The sequence below is a fragment of the Perognathus longimembris genome, chromosome 16 (assembly GCF_023159225.1).
Source record: "Perognathus longimembris pacificus isolate PPM17 chromosome 16, ASM2315922v1, whole genome shotgun sequence".
NCBI lineage: Eukaryota > Metazoa > Chordata > Mammalia > Rodentia > Heteromyidae > Perognathus > Perognathus longimembris.
This window is the reverse complement of record NC_063176.1, coordinates 2,386,576-2,404,845: the sequence shown is the minus strand read 5'-3', so window position 1 is coordinate 2,404,845 and position 18,270 is coordinate 2,386,576. Positions and strand designations below refer to the sequence as shown.

General features: G+C 37.9%; 1 protein-coding gene across 6 annotated transcripts in view; it reads right to left on the bottom strand.

The window, feature by feature from the left end:
• Positions 1–355: 355 nt before the first annotated feature.
• The window catches only part of Ankrd17 (ankyrin repeat domain 17), a 122,008-nt gene continuing 104,093 nt past the window's right edge, over positions 356–18,270 (bottom strand). For all 6 annotated transcript variants that reach the window (XM_048364546.1, XM_048364549.1, XM_048364547.1 and 3 more), the window contains 8 exons: positions 17,836–17,991; positions 16,281–16,430; positions 12,825–14,458; positions 9,487–9,684; positions 4,872–5,120; positions 3,121–3,299; positions 2,513–2,677; positions 356–1,792 (listed from right to left, as the gene is read on the bottom strand). In XM_048364546.1, coding sequence (XP_048220503.1) covers positions 1,733–1,792; positions 2,513–2,677; positions 3,121–3,299; positions 4,872–5,120; positions 9,487–9,684; positions 12,825–14,458; positions 16,281–16,430; positions 17,836–17,991 — 2,791 coding nt within the window. In that variant the 3' untranslated portion in view covers positions 356–1,732. The remainder of the gene's footprint in view (positions 1,793–2,512; positions 2,678–3,120; positions 3,300–4,871; positions 5,121–9,486; positions 9,685–12,824; positions 14,459–16,280; positions 16,431–17,835; positions 17,992–18,270) is intronic.

Here is an 18,270-nt window from a genome sequence, read left to right as displayed (position 1 = left end):
TAGGTAGAATACCAAATTTATATACTTTTAAATCACCTCCTAAATTAATAGCTATGAGTGTGCTATTCACAAACGTCTGGATATTTGTTCAAAATGTTTTGACTATTCAGGCCACTTTAGGCAAGAAGTTATGTCATTTATTTGAATCATAGTGTCATCTTTTCTGGATGAATTATCAGAATTTTAATTAGTTTTTAATGTTACCCAGTGTGGAATTTCTCTAAGTGTGGAATTTGTAATTTATTTTTAAAAAAGGCACATTGATATATACATTCCTTCACCTTTGTGCTTAGTTTCTGTCACATATCAATGGTGTAATTTTCCCACAGGAGACAGGGTAAGACACATACTCTTCTTGGATATATTATGGTTTATTGTTTCAAATGGATGAAATATATAAATCCCACTGAGTGTAGTGTGGCCCTGAAATACAAACAGGTTAAATGTAGACTTGATAGTTCAATATGTGTATTCATGTATCTACTATAAATTGTCTTAATGACAATGGCAAACTTTTTTTTATTACTTGGCTCAAGTTAGCCATTTATCCTTTTTTACTGATAATATACAAGTGTAGAGAGCAAGAATCCTTCCAAATTGAAAAAAGATACTTTCCACTACATTACTGAAAAATGAATTTTTTATGTTGACTCTTGATAACTGGAAAGTCAATGTTAAGAATCGATATTATCCAATATAAAATAGTACAATGAATTATTTCATAATTAACAGTATATTAAGAACTTGTATGTGCTGACTGGGGGAAACTATTGTGTCATTTTAAATTCTCACAAAGTCTAGGTATTTTATGATTAGAATAAACCACTGGTGAGGAGCAGGATGCTCCATCTTTTTGATAGCAGCTGTGACAGTGAAAATCTTAATAGAATTTTTTTCACTATCACCGAGAGAGTTTTATTGGCATAGTAAAGGAGAAAAGGCAAAGGTAAGAAGAAAAGAAGAGATAAGTGTGTATTAGTTCTAAAAGTATGAAAAGGTAACTAACAAAAACATGTTAAAGTCAGAAATTTCGTCTGTATGTGCCTGGCTAAAACCAACTTGTAAAGAGAAAGAGGGGTGTTTTTAAAGCTACTGCAGAGAAACACTTACTGGTAATGATCATTATTTTACTTTATATTCCAAATTACACAAGTAGAAAAGTTATGCTTATTAATAGTTTAATGTATGAAGGAAACATCCAGATTTCTGAATATGAAGGTACATATCTCACATTAATTTAAGTCTACATAAAGTAGAGCCTCTATACTGACATATTGAAATTTACTTTCTGCTTAGCCTTTTCTGTTATGTAAACAATTGTACATTTATTTGCCATTCTAAAACTTCAGGATCAAGTTTACATAATTTTGCTAAATTTCCGTGTTTGCTCAGAAGCAGTTTACAGTACTAAAACCAACCAGCCAAAGAACAGCTTCAACAGAAAGTTATGTCCAAAGGGGAAGAGGGAAAGAAAAAGAAAAAAGAAAAAAAAATAAAGAAAAGGATAAGAAAAATGCTAACTAAGGTAAAATGGATGATGATGGGGACTGGGCAGTCACAAATGTTCACAGAAAATAGGTCAGTTAGTAAGTTCTTCTGCCAAAAGCCTAAACACTTCAGTCAAGCACATCAGTAGAATGATTTGGGAACATAACTTTTTTGTTTTCTTTTCTGGCCACTTGTGATTTCCTCTGAAGGAAAAGGAGTCTGCAGGCTGACAAGCTGATCCTCATCAGCCAAGCTGGTTCATATGCACACTGTTCATGTGAGGTGCCCAGGGGCCGGTCCACACCTGGGAGGAGACAACATGCATTGCATGAAATACGTACTCAACAGGTAGCTGGTTAAAATAAATGTATAAAACTCATGAAGTCCCTATTCTAAAATAACTCACGATCATGGTAAGAAATGATGGGGAAACTTATTTTTTAAAAATTTTTTTATTGCCAGTCTTGGGCATTGAACTCTAGGCCTGAGCACTGTCCCTGGCTTCCTTTTGCTCAAGGCTAGCACTGTACCTCTTGAGCCACAGCACTACTTCCGGCCTTTTCAGTTTATGTGGTGCAGAGGAATCGAACCCAGGGTTTTGTGCATGTTAGGCAAGCGCTCTGCCACTAAGACATTCCCAGCCCAATATTTTTATAATGCTAAGGACTAAACCTAGGACTTTAGCCATACTAAGCAAGCACTTTATTACTAGGCTATGGTGCTTCCAAATATATGATAGATCACCAATTCTTAGAGTTATTAATGGTTTTGAAAACAGGATGAATTCAAGCTATTAAAACACACCAAAATAAGCTAAATATATAATGCTAAAATATATAAATATACAAACATTTCTATAAATGCTCAGTTAATTACAGTTTGAACACAGTACCTTTCAAAAACCTCCATCACTTAACACATCACTAGTAAATAATGACATCCACTAGTAAATGATATCCTCTTGCTACCAAGATTTGACCATATTTCTGTATATCATAAATGTTTGCTATATAATAAGTCTTACCGTTTGAGGACCATTATTTTCTGTGGAGCTTGAAACCATCTTTATCAGTGAGTTCCAAGAGGGGTCTGCAGCATGAGGGCCATTAAATATGGGTCCTCCAGAACCATCAGGGATAGGTGCTACTGGCGGAATCATTGCATTCCCATATACAGAAAAAGGCATACCCTTAAGTAAAAAAAAAAAAAGATTCAAGTCACTTTTAACTTTTTTTCCAATTGGATTAATAGCTTTAAAACTGACATATAAAATTTCCTCTTTGGGAATGTGTAAGTTATTACCTAAGGACTAAAATATTTTTCCTTATGATTTATTTAACATTAGATCATAAATAAGCCTAGTATATTCAAAATACTTAGTGCACAGTAACAGTGCTCACCTAGTAAGCATGAAAGCAGAGTATTGCTAAAAAGACAAAACCAAATTAACCTCAAACCCCAAAATAAAACAAAAAGATACTCCTCTAAATAAATGAGAACTAAATATTCGTATTTTAGATTTTTTGACTCATTTGCTGGAATCATTTCATAAGCATTCTACTTGAACAAAGACGATTAATATTTTAAGGGAAAACATTTTGAAATGAAATTGTGTATTTAAATCACCATTACCCCAACTTTAGGGAAGTCCATGTATCCTGCAGGAACATGCTGATGGAATGTACCAGAAGGAGTTACAATTCCTGTATTGTCTCGCTCTATTGCTTGATGTTGTGAAAACACTCCTGGATCAGACATTGGTCTGTGAATCATTGGATTTCCCATCCCAGGATTACACCAGTCTACTTTGTCTGAAGGAAAAGACAGAGAAAAACAAAAATTGGAAATACTTAAAATTAAGGGACAGGTGCTAATAACTTCTGCACCCTGAGGTGGTTGCTTTCATCTGGCACCATAAGTTTCTACAATTAGCTTTCTGCTTTCTCCTTGTTGTGACTTTGTTTGGATATGGCGATGCAGCAGTGGTTTGGGTCCAGTGTACTTCCCATTGGATTGATGACATTGTTAACCCACTGGTAAGCTAGGATCAGTAATCTACTTCTTCACGAGGTGTACCTGGAATTTGGATGTCCCGTGACAGACATACGGAAAGATTTCTACAGGTTTGCCTACCCGTCCAGTGACTGTGTTATCAGCTGAGAGGTTGTAAATGAGATTTTTAGTACTGTAGTCACATTTATCTCAAATACAACATCCAGCAGAGCATTCATACCGATAACATGTGCTAATGAGAAACCCCACTCTTCGCTACATATCCCATTAAAGACCGAGGAGGTGCTTATAAATCACTGTTTATCCCATGTCCCATTTTCTCTTTATTGGGAAGTAGAAATGGGGTACACAATGAAGTATATGGAGCAACTGTAGCTGCCTGAAATCTAAGAAGCAATATGCCTATACCGTAGCAACATTCTGCAGGTGCAAAATGTTTTACTGAAGCTACATGCTTTTAGATTTCTATCAGTCTGCGATTCTAATAAATGGATATCCCTTTTATCAGAGATTTCAAAATGATAATAAAGTCAAATTCAATAAAAATGTAAAATTAAGGGACAGCAAAACAGGGTGTTACCTAAAGGTTTTGAAACTGCTTAATAAATAGCACTATAAAGCAACAACAGGGCTGGGGAGATGGCCTAGTGGCGAGAGTGCTCGCCTCGTATACATGAAGCGCTGGGTTCAATTCCCCAGCACCACATATACAGAAAACAGCCAGAAGTGGCGCTGTGGCTCAAGTGGCAGAGTGCTAGCCTTGAGCAAAAAGAAGCCAGGGACAGTGCTCAGGCCCTGAGTTCAAGCCCCAGGACTGGCCAAAAAAAAAAAAAAAAAAGCAACAACAACAAAAAAGCTGAGATATAGTGAAAAAACATAGCCAGGTGCCAGTGGCTTGTGCCTGTAATCCTAGCTAATAAAGTGGTTGAAAATAGAGGATTGAGGTTTGAACCCAGACTAGGCAGAAATGTCTTGTCTGTGTCTAGCAGAGTGCCAGTAGAGCAAGAAAGCTAAGTGAGCGCTCAGGGCCCTGAGTTCCGGCCCCAATATGATGAAAAAAGAACATACTTGCAGTAGCTTATTCTTAACAAGCAATGAAAAATAAATGTAAATAGAGATCATATAGGAACACATTTTTAAATAAATACAAATACAAATATAGAACTTAAAAATAAATATGGAGGAAATGGAGGTATGGCTCAAGTGGTACAGTATCAGCTTTGATCAGTAAAAACAACAAAAACAACAAGCGAGAGTAAAAGGACCTGAGTTCAAGCCCCAGTGCTAGCACAAAAGCAAAATTAAGAAACTATGGGGCATTAAACAGTGTTTATGGACTTCCATTAAACAAGATAACATCCCATACATACCTTGATTGCCACCAATCCCTTCAAAAGACCAAATGCCACTGTGTCCTACTGATGTAGACAAATTACTCCCAATAACAGATGGTGCTGAAGTTCCAGTTTGCCTGATACGTGCAGAACGTTCAGTCCCAATAGGGACCGGAACTTTCCTGTCCTGAGAGACATTGCTGGGCTTTTCTGACCCTAAAGGTACTGATGATGGGGCGGGAGATGGTGCACGAACTCCAGAGGATACTGACTGTGCAGGAGAATCTACAGAAGAGATATTTGAATAGAATACAAGTTATCGGTAGAATATGTAATTTTACAAACACAAATCTTAAATTCTGGGGACATCTCTTGAGAAAAGCTAAAACAAAAAAAATGTTTAAGCAATACATTATGCACATTAAAACTTGGATAAAGTTCCATGACCACATGATAAACGATAATAAAATGGAGGTAAAGAAATGCCACTGCCTATACTGGCAACTGAAAATCTTTGTGTTCTTTATAAACACTTCTTGGGGGATCAAAAAACTGGAATACCTAGCAAGGAAAAAACAAGTTTCTTGGGCTGGGTTGTGGCTTATCAGTAGAGTGCTGTCTAGCATGCATGAAGACCTGGGTTTGATCCCTAAGTACCACATATATAGAAAGGGCCAGAGTGTGGCTCAAGTGATAGGGTACTAGCCTTGAGCAAAAAGAAGCTAGGCACGGTGCTCAGGTCCTAAGTTGAAAAAAAAAAAAAAGAAAGAAAACAATCTAGGGGCTGGGAATGTGGCCTAATGGCAAGAGTGCTTGCCTTGTATACATGAAGTCCTGGGTTCGATTCCTCAGCACCACATGTATAGAAAACAGCCAGAAGTGGCGCTGTGGCTCAAGTGGCAGAGTGCTAGCCTTGAGCAAAAAGAAGCCAGCGACAGTGCTCAGGACCTGAGTGCAGTTCCCAGGACTGGCAGGAAAAAAAAAAAAAAGAGAGAGAGAGAGAGAGAGAGAGAGAAAACAATCTACTACTAAGCAAGCTACATGCCTAGTAAGCTATATCATTTCTACTGACCTATTTAGTAAACCAGTGTTTCTAAAAGTCTTAATTCATAAAAATAAACTGTTTTTAAATTTTTTATTGGGGGGGGCGGTCTTGGGGTTTGAACGCAGGGCCTAGACTGTCTCTGAGCCTCTCAAAATCTACAATTTTGCCTAACCTTCCTAAGTGCTAGACTTGTGCTTTCTCTCACTAGCAAAGTGTAGTTTTGAAAATATTCACTGGATAGTGAATCCTTCATACATGAAGAAAAAAAGCCACAAACAACCTAATTTAAATTTCATGTCTCAGCATAGGCGTGCACACAACATGCATACACAAAAATATTAAGCACATCTAGCCTTAAGAATACATGATGAAGGAACCTGGAAGTTTAATATTTTAAACTGTTATCTTCAGATCCATAATTTATTCATGACCCAGAATCAATTATCTAATAAAACTTTTCCATTTACACATTTAGGTTTGCATGTGTGTGTCTAGACAAGATCATAGACTTCACAGTAATACAGACATAAATAAATTCACCTCACATATATACTCCTAATCAGAGTAGTGCTTCTATTTCCAAAGGTACTTTTTATTGTGCTGGTCCTGGGCTTGAAGTCAGGGCCTATGCACTGTCCCTGAGCATTTTTGCTCAAGGCTAATGCTGTACCACTTGATCCACAGCTGTACTTCCAGCTTTTTGGTGGCTTTTTGAAGATGAGAGCTTCATGGACTTCTTTGCCCAGGTTAGCTTCCTATTGTGATGCTCAGGTCTCAGCCTCCTGAGTAGCTAGGATTACAGAGTGTGAGATACCAGTACACTTGGCAGTACCATGGTATCAGACTGGAGGGAACATGAAGAGTTCAGTTAACAGGGAGAAAAGAGGCTAGAGATGGATCCCTAGGAAGTGAAGAGAGTAGAAGCAAGGGTCAGTGGGAAATAAAGGTGTGATGAGATTTAGCCCACAAAATTCCCTAGGCAGGCCAGGTGCTGCTGGTGCTTCATGTCTGTATCCTTGGATACCTACGAAGCTTAGACTTGGAGGAGCACAGTTCAAAGCCAGCTCAGGAAGAAAAGTCTGTGAAACTCTCTCTTATTTAATAAGCAAACAGCAGTCTGGAGGTGTGTCTGAAGTAGTAGAGCACTAACCATGAATAAACAAAGCCAAACACGAACACAGAGCCCTGAATTCAAGTCCCTGCATATACACACTGCACCCCATCACACACATAAAAAGGATTTAGGACATACACAAAGTGACTAAAAAAAGTAATTTATTATGTCGACATTAGTATTACTGGTGAACAAAGAGGAAATATACTGGTTCGCTATATATAAAAGTAAACCAAGAAATTATTCTCTACTACTGAAAAATTAATATGTATCTACTGTACTTCTATGCTCAATAGCATTTGTCTGAGTCTTTTGCCGGATAACTGGAAGAATCTAGAAGATTTATCTACGTGGGCTGGCTTCAAGTCAAATCTTAGCCTTAACTAGGATCATAGGCTTTCAATAGGTTGCTCAAGGTGGACTTCAGTCCATCTTCCTCCCTCAGCACCAATTTCACTGAAGAGTTTGAAGAGTATTGGTGTGAGTTCTGTTTTGAAAGCTACAGTAATAAAAACAGTGTGGTACTGGCACCAAGAATAGGCCTGAGGACCAATGGAATAGAACTGAAGACCCAGAAATGAACCCGCAGATCTATGGCTACTTAGATTTTGATAAAGGAGCTAAAAAAAGGACAGAAGAAAGATAGCCTCTTCATCAAATGGTGCTGGCAAAATTGGTTCAACACCTGTAACAAACTAAAATTAGATCCTTATATATCACCCTGCACCAAAATTAATTCCAAATGGATCAAAACCTCAAGGTAAAATCAGATACCTTGAAAACACTACAAGGAATAGGAGAAACACTTGGGCTCATTGGCACAGGACCAAACTTCCTTAATAAAGACCCAGAAACACAACAAATCAATGAAAGGTTGGACAAATGGGATTGTATCAAACTACAGGGCTTCTGCTTGGCAAAGGACATAGCTTGCAAGATAAACAGCAAGCCCACAAATTATACGTAGAACTCAAAACATTAAAATTCCTCCAAAACAAATCCTCAAAGAACCAATTGCCCCCTCAACAAATGGTCTAAAGACCAAAAAAGAGACTTCTCTGAAGAGGAAATGAGAATGGCCAAGAGACACATGAAGTGTGCTATATCAGTGGCCATAAAAGAAATGCAAATCAAAACAACACTGAGTTTCCACCTCACCCCAGTAAGAATGTCCACTATCAAGAAAACTAATAATAACAGATGGTGGATGGGATGTGGCCAAAAGGGAACACTAATACACTGTTGGTGGGAGTGTAAACTGGTTCAGCCACTCTGGAAAGCGGTATGGAGATTTCTCAGAAGGCTAATCATAGAGCTCCACTATTACCCAGCAGCCCCACTTTGGGGCATCTAACCAAGATTACAAGGAAGACCACACTAAAGCCACCAGCACAACTATGTTCATCGCAACACAATTTGTCATTGGTAAAATATGGAACCCAGATGACTCTCAGTAGATGAGTGGATTAAGAAAATGTGGTACACATACACAATGGAATTCTATGCCTCTATCAGAAAGAATGACATTGCTCTATTCGTAAGGAAATGAAAGGACTTGGTAAAAATCATATTAAGTGAAGTGAGCCTGACCCAAAGAAACATGGACTCTACAGTTTCCCTCATTGGAAATAATGAGTACACGTCTAGGTTAGTCCTAGAAGATCACAATAGCTCAATAGCTATGCCCATATGAGGCTAAACGAAATGCACTTCAAGTTATGGACACAAGTGGTATATCATTGTTGTTGTTATTTTCAACATGCCATGTGGAACCCTGCCCCCCAACTCCAGATTTCTTTCCTATGGTTTACCCCTGCTATCACTAACTGATTTTAGTACCCTGGATATTATATGTACATGTATCAAAACTAGGGAAGGGAAAGGGAATACCAAAATTCAGAGACAAAAGACAAGAAGACAAACCAATGCAACAACAATATTTACAAAACTACATGGTGTAAATCAACTGTACAACTCATGGGGGGCGGGGAGTGGGAAATGGGGAAGGGGGAGGAGGTAACAAGATGGGTAAGAAATGTACTCACTGCCTTACTTATGAAACTGAAACCCCTCTGTACATAACTTTGACAATAAAGAAATTTTTTTTTAAAAGGTAAAAAATTCTTTGAAAGGGGGCTGGAAATGGGGTAGTGCTTGTCTCCTATACATGAAGCCCTGGGTTCAATTCCTATGCACCACATACATAGAAAAGGCCAGAAGTGGCGCTGTGGCTCAAGTGGTAGAGAGCTAACTAAGCAAAAAGAAGCCAGGGACAGTGCTCAGGTCCTGAGTTCAAGCCCCAGGACTGGCCAGAACAAACAAAACAAATGCTTTGGAAATTACATAGATTGTCAGGAATGACCAATTTTATTCAGAGTATTAGAATCCCCCAAAATTTAAGTTTTTTTAAAGCTAAAAAGCTGAACTAGGAAAACTTGCTTTAATGAAACATTTAAGTTATGCTTTTAGAAGGACTCCTATTTTTTACTCACCATTTGATGCTGATGAACATGGAGTCAATAAACTAAGTGGGGAAAAATGTTGTCGGTTAAAGTTAGCAGCTGCAGGTGCCCCTCCCAGAGGTGCTCCAGGTCCATACATCTGACTTCCTGAAAGGTTTGAGGCAAAGTTTCCCAAATGTGTGGACGAAGGTGTTACAGAACCATATGGCGAGTCCATATTGACAATACCTATAAGTGGAAAGGACCATATCTGTAAGTTACTCTGAAGAGAAATGAGTAAGATAAAACTGAAATTCTACGAGGCCTGAAATATATCCAATACCACTGAAATTCTAAGAAAAACGTCTCCCACTTCTGGCATTGTGGTACATGTTTCTAATTTCAGAATTCAGGAGGTCGTGGGATTGACAATTCAATACCAGCTTGGGCTACACAATCAGACCCTGTCTCAAAAAAGAAGAAGAGGACGTTAACCAGTAAATAACACGAGGGAGTATGCTGGTACATATTATTTATATACTAAACTCTGACACATCACAGGCACACCCTTCTCCTTACATTCTAGATATATGAACCAGGTACGGTAGCACGTAGTATGAACCTGGGCAGCACAGTGAAATTCCATCTCAAATAGTGACTTACAGGGGTTAAAGTTGGCCAGTACGAATCAAGATGGATAACTTACTTAGGCTCTGACTCAAAATAAAGTAAGAAGAGCTAATAATGCTTGCCTATTATGTACACGACCCAGAGTTTAATCTCGTGTTCCACAACACCCACACACATATATATAATCTAAAACATTATATACCATGGAAGTTTATATATGATGTATATATATGAAAAATGATAAAAAATTAGGAATGGACAATGTATAGGCAAAAAGTAAGAGATACTTCCTTCTGGGGGGCTGAGAGGGGGGCGGGAGTGGGGTCTTGTACTTGCTAGACTGGACCTATGACCCAGAATCAAACCTCCACAACAAGAGATGTTTCCTATGTAATAAAAGCAAGGATGAATATATTCAACTCTAAGTGACCTGAGTCTAGCAATACTACCTTTTTGTAGAGTATCACAAATAAGTTGAAAACACTAACTTGAGGTGTAAAAAACTGTTCATTTCCTCCCTCTACTCCCCTCAACCTCTTATAAAACTTTGCTGTTATCTTTTTCTTTCTTTCTTTCTTTTTTTTTTTTTTGCCAATCCTGGGGCTTGGACTCAGGGCCTGAGCACTGTCCCTGGCTAGCACTCTACCACTTGAGCCCCAGCGACACTTCTGGCTTTTTCTATACATGTGGTGCTGGGGAATTGAACCCAGGGCTTCATGTAAGCGAGGCAGCACTTTACCACTAGGTCATATTCCCAGCCCAACTTTGCTTGTTTCCTATGTCTTTTCACAAAATACAAAGTTCGTTCGTTCTTTTTCTTTCCTTGCATTCATTCTCTCTCTCTCTCTCTCTCTCTCTCTCTCTCTCTCTCTCTCTCTCTCTCTCTCTGTTTTTACAACAGGTTCTAAGCACTGTAAAGCAGGCCTGATTGCTTAATCTGCTCACATCCATTTCTGCAGTGCTGGGATTACTAGTATAAGCCACCAGGCTCAGCTCTCTTAATTTTAGCCTCCACTTTTGGAAAAGGAAAAAGCAAAGTATTTTAATGCTAAATTGCAACTGTCAGAAACAGAACTTCCAGCTAGGCATTAGATGCTCACGCTTGTAGTAATTATAGTTACTTAGGATGCTGAGATCTTGGTATCATGACTCAAAGCAATGTGGAAAGAAAAATTCTGTGAGACTCCACCTCCACTTAATCATAAAAAAAAACAAAAAAAAAAAAACAGAAGTAGAGCTGTGGCTCAAGTGGTAAAGTGCTAGTTTTGGGGATTTTGTTTTTGCTTGAACTCAGGGCGTGGCTTCTTTTTGCTCAAGGCTAGCACTCTGCCACTTGAGCCACAGTGACACTTCTGGCTTTTTCTATATATGTGGTGCTGAGGTATCGAACCCAGGGCTTCTTGTATATGAGGTGAGCACTCTACCACTAGGCCTGCAGAGTGCTAGTTTTGAGTATCAAAAAAGCTTAAGAACAGTCTTTGAGGCTATGAATTCAAGGACAATCAGCCCCCCACTGCAAAAAGAAAGAAAACAATCCCATGCATTGGCATTCACTAAGATTTTAAAATAAACTTTTATCAGCTTTACTGTTTTAATGCTCAAAAATAATTGTTTTAAGGAAATAAAAGGGCTAACAATGGGAATGGGTGACATTGATCAAGATGCATTGTACCTATAATTTGACTTGTGGGACAGAAATCCCTTTGCACAACTACTTTATATGTGTATACATCATCATTTTTTAAAAAAGAAATACACATAAACATCCCAATTAGGTTCCTCCAAGAGAAATACTTTACATGTTAAAGAAATAGATCAAAATAACATTGAGCTTTTGTAGAACTAGGAACTTTTTTCTCAGATTTCTCTCTTAAGTAAAAAAGTAGCAATTTTTCTACAGAACAACACTAAACATTAACTTTTTTAGGGTTTTCAGGTCACATGTTTCTGATTCAATTACTCATTCTGTCGTCATCGTGTGAAAAGCAGACCTGACTGAATACTATACTCATACAAAAACACATTAAGTCTAAATGCAATGGGGTATCCTGATGAGACTTTGAAACAGGAGGACACTACTGCAAACAATGTAGCCTACTTAATAGCAGCACTGTACCAATATTAATTTCTTAGTTTTGATATATGTATTATAGTTATGTAGTATGTTTACATATGGGAGAAGCTGGAAACATTTTCCTGCAAATTTTAAACTATTTCAAACTAAAAATAAAAGCAACAGCTTATAATCAGATCTTTAGACTTTCTGCAAATCAATGTTGTGTAACAGAATTTCCTAACACAATGGAAATGTTCATTTATCTTTGCTTTACAACATAGTCGCCCTTAACTACAAGCACTTATTGGCACTCAAAATATGACTACTTGGAAGATTAATTCTATTAATAGTTTATTCTATTTAACTTTTAAATTTAATTTCTGTTTACTTAAATTGAAATGGCAGAAATGGGTAATCACTATAAAGCTCTATTTTTTTTCATTACTTTACAAACAGCAAAGGAAAGGAGAAACATCAAATTACAGGCCATACAGTTCTGTTTAACTGAATATAACAATAACAATCTTAGGCTAGAATGTAGCTTGCTTGCAGAGCTCTTGCTTTATATGCATAAAGCATAGGGTTTAATACCAGTACAACAGAAACAAAACAATAATCTCTGTCCTCATATCCAGTCAGATTATGAACACCAGAAATGCTCAAAAGTGAACACTTTGCACAGAATGCCAGAAAAGAAACCCACCTGAGGGACTTGGAGCAGGTCTCTGTAATGGTGGTCTAAAACCTGGAGCTTTGGAAGTATCAGACTGATGTAAAGGATCAGAATTTGGCAAGTATGAAGATTTTCCTGATAGCATAGATTCTGGTGTTGACTGAGATGAAACAACAGATCCTCCCCAGAAGGCATGCGCAGAAGTAGGGTTGCTTTCAAATAATGTGCTAAAGGGCCCAAATGGTAAGGGAGCACTAAAATTGGGAGCAATAGGCTTATTTGCTGGATGTACTGAATTTTGACAAGCACTTTGTGTACTTAAGGTCGAAGGTAGCTGGACAGAAGAGGGAACACTGTGAGGTCTTTTAATGTGATTGACACTGAGGACTGCAACAGATGAATTTTGCACTGGAGCTGGGGTCTTATGAGGGGCAGCTGTGCCATGAGAGGGTGGTCTAATAGCAGGGGTTTCCATTTTAGCAGGCTGTGGACATCCCATTTGTGTTTGAGGCATAGGGTAAGTCACTGGGGCAGTAGAAGGCACCGCCACTGAAGCAGAACTTGTTGTTGCTAAAGGAGGAACAGTCATTCTGACTTCCGGGGAAGGAACCTGAGACTGCTGAAGAGGTGGTCTTGGCTCCTGAGAAACAGATCCCGGAGGCTGTTGTGGAGTAGAATGGACTGATGAACCCCCAGAAGAACTGCTGCTATTTGGAGGTCTATTGTTTGTTGTTTCTACTACTGGTGGACTACCGGCTTCCTGTTCTGAGGAAGAAGCCCCTTTATTTGGAGATGCTGATCCACAATCCAAAGGGCTATTTCTAGAAACCCCTCCTGGCTGAGCTGTTGGTGATGGGGAAGATGGGGATGAGACTGGATAGTGTTCTTTGGCAGTAGGCATGGGATATGTGGCATTTGTGGGTGCAGTGCTATTGTTGCTTGCTGTGGTTGTGACTGTTGTGGTTGTGGCATTGGATGTCTTCACAACTGTGACAAAAAGTTGCCTTCTGACAGAAGGTGAACTTGGACTGCCATTTGTAGATGTACCAGGCACCGTTGAAGCTGATGAACTGGTTGTAGTTGTTGGACTTGAAGTTAAAGAACCTGCTGAATTCACCTGAGAACCACTGCTATTCTGATTGCTATGGCGAGGCACCATGTGAGGCTTAGGCGAGTTAGTAGCTCTGGCAGGGCTGAGAGGCCTGACAGGAAAAGGACCCCACGTGGATTGAGCTGGTGGAAAAGTACCTCCGAAGTGGGTCATGGGCAACCTTGGTGGACGGATCTGCTGGAAAGTCTGAGCAGCAAGCAAAGCGTGTGCAAACTGTGGAGGAGGGTATGCAAGTGGAAGAGAAACTGGAAAGCCAGGCCTCACGTTATTCACTGGGTTCTTAATGGTTTTGTGGGCAGACGCAGAAGAAATTGCAGGCACACTAAGTGCTGTGGCAGTTTGAGATGTTGATGACAGAGCTACAGTCGTCATTTTAATTCCCATTAAGGAACTGTTAGCAGCAGTGGTGGTAGGTGCAGATGACCCTATTTTGGAATTTGTTGAGGAGCTTTTCAAACGATTCTTTGGAATAAGTTCATCAATTTCTTTGTCTGGATCCTTTATCAAAGCATTGATCAACTGAGTCGCTTGTCTTGTTGATTCCGTGCCACCTCTGTATAGTGACCAGAACAAAAAGATTAGGACTAATCTCCTTTAATTTCCCTTTTCTAGTTAACATAAAACCACATTGCAGTTTGTGCATGAACACACACACAGAGAACAAGATAAACATTAGACAGCCATCTACTAATCACTTTTTAAGCACGCTGAAAACAATGTAAGAAACTGTTCTGAATTAACACTGTACTTTTAAGAGGAATAGACGACTTTTCCCCTCCTTTTTGTGCAGTGCTGAGGATTAGGATTCAGAGTCTGTACACGCTAGGCTAGTACTCTGCCACTGAGGTATATTCCTTAATTCAAGTGACCTTTACTTTTCCTAAACAACTATTTTAGCATTACTTTCCTAGACTAAGAAAGTTTACAGTACAGTCAATAATGTCTAGTACATCCACATTTCCTATTATAAAGACAAATGGTCAGAAAAACCGCTGCAATACAATATTATCATAAGGTTAAATGTTACTATAATATTGATCAATACTAGAAATAATCTAAGTTGGGAATATAGCTAAATGGTAGAGTGCTTGCCCAGCATGAGTAAGGTTCTGGGTTCTATCCATAGAATGAGGGTGGGGCAGGCAAAGGGGGGCAGAGAGGAGAAGGAGAAAACATTACAATTTAGTAAGAGAATAGTATTTTATCTTAAAATTCTGATCACTGAGTACATATCCTTTAGGAGTTAATTATCAGTACGATGACCTTTAATTAAAATCCCTCTAGGAAGATAATCACACATGTAGTGAGGAATCCCAATTAACGTGGGGGAGAAAAAAGGCCATAATATCAAATCTCAATGCTAGATCTTGAGGAAAATTATTTATAGAAACCTAAAGAAGAAATTACCCAGAAAAGGTAAACTGCCTCTTTTCTAAATAGGGCATGCTGTGTTTACCTAGCTAGTCCAGAAGAGGGAAAACAAGAGATGAAAAGACAATGATTACAAAAGAGAAACTGTTAACTGTTAAATGTAGCACTACTATATTCTTTAAAGAGGCAAGTGAATTTCACTGTAATTGCCATCTAAAAAATGTGCTATACTATTTCAGAGAAACTTGGGCTTAACATTAATAATTCAACAGAGAGTCTTCCATGCTTAGGATTTCTTAAAGTTTTATCTTCCTTTTATGACTATTTAGGCATAGCTACATTCTGTGAGTTATTGAATGTAAGTTAAATTTTCACTTTAGATCTGTTTTACTGAGGTCAAATTCTGAGGATGTAATCCCAGAGTAATAAAACTCAAGAATTTGATAGAAACCCAATGCTTAAAAGTGTTTTACAGACTCACTCAGTCTCAGAATATTTAAGAATGTTATCATAATGTATGTAATATATAATACATCTAAGTTATAATATGTAACACACAAAAGATTAACTTTTCCAACCAAATTTCTTTTTTTGTTTTTTTTGGCCAGTCCTGGGCTTGGACTCAGGGCCTGAGCACTGTCCCTGGCTTCTTTTTGCTCAAGGCTAGCACTCTGCCACTTGAGCCACAGCGCCACTTCTGGCCATTTTCTGTATATGTGGTGCTGGGGAATCGAACCCAGGGCCTCATGTCTACAAAGCAAGCACTCTTGCCACTAGGCCATATCCCCAGCCCCATACAAAATTTCTATCAAATCTTTTAAAACATTCTACAAGAGCCTATTAACTAGGAAAAAAAAACCTAGCGTTATCTTTTAATACACTAATAAAACATTCACATTAGAGCAGTACAGTGTTAAATATATCCATCTGATAACTCAAATAGCTATGTTTCTTTAAGCTACAATGCAATAAAATAGGAAGGAATGTAAGAGATGGAACTTTGCCTTATAGTTATTATCCGGTCTCCTGTTTTGTCTTTCTGCTTATCAATATCTATGTGTGCACCAGTGAATTCCCGAATAGCATTGATATTACAGCCTCCTCTTCCAATTACTCTGGATATCACAGTTGATGGAACAGATACTTTCTTTGACCTGTTTAAAAATTCCAAAGATAAATGATTAAACTAAGAATTACATCAGCAGGGTGTGGCAAGGTATATCTGTAATCCTAGTACATGGTAGGCTAGTAGACAGTTCTAGTTCAGACTTTAGCTACAGAGTGATCTTGTATCAAAGACAAAACAGCAAAAGACTAAATCATTAATATCAATGCTGTGGTAAATGTAAAGAATACACTAAAAGGCTTATCTATAAATAGAAAATTATTAAACAAACCTCTTCTACCCACTCTTAGTTCAGATGAACAAAGAGTTGTAGCTGGTGGACCACACCTGCAATCCTTGTTACTCAAGAGGCGGAGGATCATGGCTTAAAGTAGACCAGGCAAGAAAGTCTGCAATATTCCTATCACTGGTTAACCACCAAAGATGGAGCTGTGGCTCAAGTAGTAGAACACCAGCTAGCTAGAAAAAGCTAAGTAGGGGAAAGCCTGAGGCCCTGTGCTCAAGCACCATTTTTGCCATTACTGGCAAAAGCAACAACAAAAAGATTTATTTGCTTGCTTTGGCATTATCCTCTTTCATCTGTAAAGCACATAGTACATAGAGATGCATTGTGCTAATAACATAAATGGCAAAGTAATGGTGAACATGACAGACTTGGGTTAATTGCCACATGTAAGATATGGATACTAAATAAGAAAACTATAATACAATACCACAGGCTTCTAAAAAGGATATGGTAATTGGCCAGGGATTATTTTCAAGTTAGTTGAAAATTTCTTGGTATACAAATATTATATCTTGATATAATTATATCTTGATATACAAATATTAAATGCATAAAAAAGCTAAGTTATTTCTATTTAGAGTGCTAGCCTTGAGCAAAAGAAGCACAGAAACAGTGCTCAGACCCTGAGTTCAAGCCCCAGGACTGGCCAAAAAAAAAAAAAAAAAAAAAAAAGGAAAGGAAAGAAAACCGTATAGTATATTGGTGGATTAACAGCAGTATTAAGTTGAATTTCATACAGCTCATATCAAAATACAATTTCATCATTTTATGAATTTTCTAGAAGTGCTTAGAAATAAGATAATTGAAGACAGATAACAAAAGATCACAAGGGAGGATTTTTCTTTTTTGTTGTTGTTGTTGGTCTTAGATCTTGAACTCAGGGCCTGTGTATTGTTTCTGAGCTCTTTTGCATAAGGTCAGCACTCTACTACTTTGAACCACAGACGCACTTCTCATGATCTTTCATATTTTAAGGTATGAACATACTTTTTCTTCCATCTGAAATATAGCAAGGTAATCTCCATTGGACACATAAACAATGAGTTCCTTTTCACCGTTGGGAATAGTAGGAATAATGTAGCTATAATGTAAATAACATTGCATCAAAACAAAGTAAGGTAAGAAAACAAATCAAAGAATCATTCACCTTCTTACAACTTCTTTCCATCCTTCTTCCCTCTTTTGCCCACGCTTAGGACTTGCTACTGTTAATTTCCCATTTGGAGAGGAGAGGGGAGATGGACCAGATTTTGTGCAAGTAGAAAGAGAATTGCTGGTTGCTTCATTGATAGTCTCTGACAATCTTTAACAAAGGAAGGAATAGAACATTAATATGGAACTAAATTAAAATAGAATTTTTAAATGAAAAAGGTAATTTACTACCTACCTTTAGCCAGATGGCTTACCACTCGAGTTTTAACACTATTACAAAATCATTTTATTGTTTATCTTAATTAAACAAATATGGACAAATGAGGATCTTACTTTAAACAATTTATGTTATTAGATGAGTAAATTTAGAATTGCTGTATTTTGTATAAAACCTAATACAAGCAATACTTTTCTTTGGTTTAGTTTAATA